We start from the raw sequence: 5,000 nt of genomic DNA on the forward strand, positions 1-5,000 counted from the left end.
TCTCACGAGACGGCAGGACAGTTTTAAGAGAGGACGCGAAATGTGCCGTGGCATCGCCGGCCTTGCATTGCACGATACGGCGGGGATGCTTGTGGGCGGTTGGCTTGTTTGGGGTGGTTTGGGGTGGGGTGGGGTTGGGTTGGGTTTGTTGTTGCTTGTTTTGGGTTTGGTTTGTTTTGTTTTGGCTTGCTTTGGTTTGATGTGGCTTGCTTTGGTTTGATGTGGCTTGCTTTGGTTTGATGTGGCTTGCTTTGGTTTGATGTGGCTTGCTTTGGTTTGATGTGGCTTGCTTTGGTTTGATGTGGCTTGCTTTGGTTTGATGTGGCTTGCTTTTGGTTTGGTGTGGCTTGCTTTGGTTTGCTGTGGCTTGCTTTGGTTTGATGTGGCTTGCTTTGGTTTGATGTGTGGCTTGCTTTGGTTTGATGTGGCTTGCTTTGGTTTGATGTGGCTTGCTTTGGTTTGATGTGGCTTGCTTTGGTTTGATGTGGCTTGCTTTGGTTTGATGTGGCTTGCTTTGGTTTGGTGTGGCTTGCTTTGGTTTGATGTGGCTTGCTTTGGTTTGATGTGGCTTGCTTTGGTTTGATGTGGCTTGCTTTGGTTTGATGTGGCTTGCTTTGGTTTGATGTGGCTTGCTTTGGTTTGATGTGGCTTGCTTTGGTTTGATGTGGCTTGCTTTGGTTTGGTGTGGCTTGCTTTGGTTTGGTGTGGCTTGCTTTGGTTTGATGTGGCTTGCTTTAGCTTGCTTTGGTTTGATGTGGCTTGCTTTGGTTTGATGTGGCTTGCTTTGGTTTGATGTGGCTTGCTTTGGTTTGATGTGGCTTGCTTTGGTTTGATGTGGCTTGCTTTGGTTTGATGTGGCTTGCTTTGGTTTGATGTGGCTTGCTTTAGCTTGCTTTGGTTTGGTGTGGCTTTCTGGTGCAGTGTGGTCTGTTTTGGCTTGCCTTGATTTTTTGCAGTTTGCCTTAGTTTGCATTGATTAGGCTTGGACTGATTTGGTTTGGCGTGGTTTGCCTTGACTTGTTTTGGCTTGCTCTGGTTTGATGTGGTTTGTTTTGACTCACTTTGGCTTGTTGTAGTTTTCTTTAGAATAATTTGGTTTGATGTGGCTTGCTTTGGTTTGATGTGGCTTGCTTTGGTTTGATGTGGCTTGCTTTGGTTTGATGTGGCTTGCTTTGGTTTGATGTGGCTTGCTTTGGTTTGGTGTGGCTTGCTTTGGTTTGGTGTGGCTTGCTTTGGTTTGATGTGGCTTGCTTTAGCTTGCTTTGGTTTGATGTGGCTTGCTTTAGCTTGCTGTTGGTTTGATGTGGCTTGCTTTGGTTTTGATGTGGCTTTGCTTTGGTTTTGATGTGGCTTGCTTTGGTTTGATGTGGCTTGCTTTGGTTTGATGTGGCTTGCTTTGGTTTGATGTGGCTTGCTTTGGTTTGATGTGGCTTGCTTTGGTTTGATGTGGCTTGCTTTAGCTTGCTTTGGTTTGGTGTGGCTTTCTGGTGCAGTGTGGTCTGTTTTGGCTTGCCTTGATTTTTTGCAGTTTGCCTTAGTTTGCATTGATTAGGCTTGGACTGATTTGGTTTGGCGTGGTTTGCCTTGACTTGTTTTGGCTTGCTCTGGTTTGATGTGGTTTGTTTTGACTCACTTTGGCTTGTTGTAGTTTGCTTTAGAATAATTTGGATCGGTATGTATTGACTTGGTTTGGTGTGGTTTGCTTTGACTTGCTTTCGATTTGTCTTGGTTTGGTGAGGTTCTTGTTTTTTTGGCTTGCTTTGGCTTGGCGTGGCTTGCTTTGTTTCGGCGCGGTTTTGCACTGGTTTGATTTGAGTTGCTTGGTTTGCTTAAGCTTGCAGGTATTATCTTGCTTCTCCCTTTCCTGTTCTCCTATTTCCCATGTTTCCTTCTTCCTCTCTCCCTTATTCCTCTTTGGTTTCCCCATCCTCCTCCTCTATTCATTCTCTGCCTCCTCTATCTCTTTTCTTATCTCTTCTTCCTTTTATTCGTTACCTTTCCTCTACTCCTCTTATCCTCCCATTCCTCCTTCCTCCCCTACTCCCCATTCCGTCCTCCATCTCTTCTATTTCCCCTTCTATTTCAATTCGTTTTAGTTTTATTTACCTCAATTAAATCAACTTTAAGATTTGTCTCTTTGTTCTAATTTGCTTTTCAACCCAACTTTCAATCTCTTCGGCTTGCATCAACTCTAACCAAGCTGTTTTCCCGAACATTTCCCGAACTTGCCTTATCCATATTAATTCGAATAATGTGTAAGAGTAATAACAAAAGAGAGAAAGAGAAAGGGAGGGGGGAAGAGAAAGAGAGAGAGAGAGAGAGGGAGAGAGAGGGAGAGAGAGAGAGAGAGAGAGAGAGAGAGAGAGAGAGAGAGAGAGAGACAGACAGACAGACAGGGAGAGAGAGAGACAGACAGACAGAGGGAGAGAGACAGAGACAGACAGAGAGAGAGAGGAGAGAGAAAGAGACAGAGAGAGAAGAGATAGAGAAAGAGACAGAGAGAGAGAGGAGAGAGAGAAAGAGAGAGAGAGAGAGAGAGAGAGAGAGAGACAGACAGACAGAGAGAGAGGAGACAGACAGACAGACAGAAACAGAGCCAGACAGACAGAGACAGACAGAGAAGACAGAGCCAGACAGAGAGACAGAGACTAGAGAGGAGACAGACAGAGAGAGAGACAGACAGAGAGAGAGACAGACAGAGAGAGAAAAAGACAGACACACACACATAGAGAGACAAAGACAGACAGAGAGAGAGAGAGAAAGACATACAGAGAGAGAGAGAGAGAGAGAGAGAGAGAGCCAGAGCCAGAGCCAGACAAACAGACAGAGAAAAAAACGGAAAGCAAAACCAAAGCGCAACCCAACTTAACTTTCCACTGACGCTCGCCAAAGCCCAAGAGCACCTTCGCCAAGACCTAAAAGGCTTATTCAGCGTCAGTTGTGGCCTCGGCGCGCGCTCTGCTGAACAACGAGCGGATTCGGTGAACAGGGACCCCAGACCCCAGTCCCCCTTGCTCTCACGATGTGTGTGTCTGTCTGTCTGTCTGTCTGTCTGATTGACTAGCTGTGACTGGGAATGTCTGTCTCTGTCTCTGTCTCTGCCTTTGTCTCCGTCTCTGTCTCTCTGTCTGACTGTCTGTCTGTCTGTCTGTCTGACTGACTAGCTGTGACTGTCTATCTCTGTCTTTACCTTTGTCTCCGTCTCTGTCTCTCTGTCTGACTGTCTGTCTGTCTGTCTCTCTGTCTGACTGTGACTGTCTGACTGACTAGCTGTGACTGTGACTGTCTGTCTCTGTCTCTGCCTTTGTCTCCGTCTCTGTCTCTCTGTCTGACTGTGACTGTCTGACTGACTGTGACTTACTGTGATGGTCTGTCTCTATCTCTATCTCTGTTTCTGCCTCCGCCTCTGTCTCTGTCTTTCTCGCTGTCTCTATCTATGTCTATGTCTCTGTATCTCCCTTCGTTTCTGTCTTTTGTCTCTGTCTCTGTTTCTGTCTGTCTGATCAGTTGCCTCTACGTCTACCTTTATCTACCTATTATTTTACCCATCTCTTTATCTATCTACCCTATTAAGAAAGAGAAACAGACAGATCGACCTCGGACCGCAAAGAAAAGATAACAAAGACAAGAAAAGAAAGAAAAAGAAAAAGAAAAAGAGAAGATACCTGAATACAAAGAAGGATTCGGACAGACAGACAAACCAACCAACCATGAACTGAAACTTATCACCGTGATTGGTTACGAACAAACCAATCTGAGAAGGAGTTTCACTTAAGGCAATGGTAGAAGTGATGTCCATTTCTCTCTCTCTTTCTTTCTCTTTCTCTTTCTCTTTCTCTTTATCTTTCTCTCTCTCTCTCACTCACTATCTCTATCTATCTATCCATCTATCTCTCTCTTTCTCTTTCTCTCTCTCTCTTCCTCTTTCCATCTATCTATCCATCCCTTTCTCTCTCTTTCCCTCCTCTATCCCTCTCCGTGTTCCCTCTCTCTCCTACTTCTCTCCCGCCCCCTCTCTCCCTCCCTTTCTTTCTCTTTCCCTCTCTCCTCCCTCCTCTCCCTCCCACGTTTCCTCTCTCTCTCCTTCCCTCCCGCCCCCCTTCTTTCTCCCTCTCTTCCTCTCTTGCTCCCTTTCTCCATCTCTTCCCCTCTCCCTCCTTTCCCTCCCGCTCCCTCTCTCTCCCCTGTCCCTCTCCCTCTCACCCAATTCCAAGAAAGGAAAGAAAAGAAACCACGTGGTGAGAGTGAACACCCCACTCCTCTCCCCCCCCCCCACCAAGCCCTCCTTACACCCCCCTACCCACTCTACCCCCCCCCCCCCACACTCTCTATCCTCTATTCATTCTCCTTTTCCTTTATCCTCTTCTATTCCTCCTTTCTCGCTCTTCTCCTTTCCCTTTACCTTCCCTTATATCTCTCTTTCTTTGCTCTTCCCTTTCCTGTTCTCCCTATTTCCCCTGTTTCCCTATTCCTATCTCCCTTATTCCTCGTTGGTTTTCCACATTCCTACTCTATTTATTTTCTGCTCTTCTATCTCTTTTCTTATCTCTTCTTTCTCTTTTATTCGTTACCTTTCCTCTACTCTTCTTATCCTCCCATTCCCTCCTTCCTCCCCTACTCCCCCATTCCGTCCTTCTATTTCATTCCTTTTCCCCCTCCCTCCCTTTAACCCTCCCCTGCAATTCTCCCTTCTTCCCCGCTTACACTCACTTCCAATCCCCAATCGAGCACGCACCCTCTTCCCCCCCACCCGTCCTCCCTTCCCCCCTCATTCTCACCCCATCTCCCCCATCCCTACCTCCCTTACCTATTCCCTCTTCACCCTCTTTTCCCCTTCCTATCCTCCCTCCCTGCATCTCCCATCAACTCACTCTGCCCCTCCCCATAGCCCCTCACCTAATCCCCCCGGCCCTCTACTCCTCTCTCCATCCCTTCATTCCACCTCTCCTTCCCTCTGCCCTCCCATACCCCCATCCCCACCCCATACCTATTCCCGATCT

General features: G+C 47.1%; 2 protein-coding genes across 2 annotated transcripts in view; both read right to left on the reverse strand.

Moving 5' to 3' along the window:
* LOC138865863 (salivary glue protein Sgs-3-like) overlaps nt 1–1,545 on the reverse strand; it is a 29,931-nt gene extending 28,386 nt beyond the window's left edge. Inside the window, exon 1 of the mRNA XM_070137209.1 lies at nt 804–1,545. Within this exon, the coding sequence (XP_069993310.1) occupies nt 804–1,545 (742 nt within the window). The remainder of the gene's footprint in view (nt 1–803) is intronic.
* Nucleotides 1–5,000, reverse strand: part of LOC113829420 (uncharacterized) — a 355,286-nt gene that overhangs the window by 271,533 nt on the left and 78,753 nt on the right. The window lies entirely within an intron of this gene.

Source organism: Penaeus vannamei, chromosome 22 (assembly GCF_042767895.1).
Source record: "Penaeus vannamei isolate JL-2024 chromosome 22, ASM4276789v1, whole genome shotgun sequence".
Lineage (NCBI taxonomy): Eukaryota > Metazoa > Arthropoda > Malacostraca > Decapoda > Penaeidae > Penaeus > Penaeus vannamei.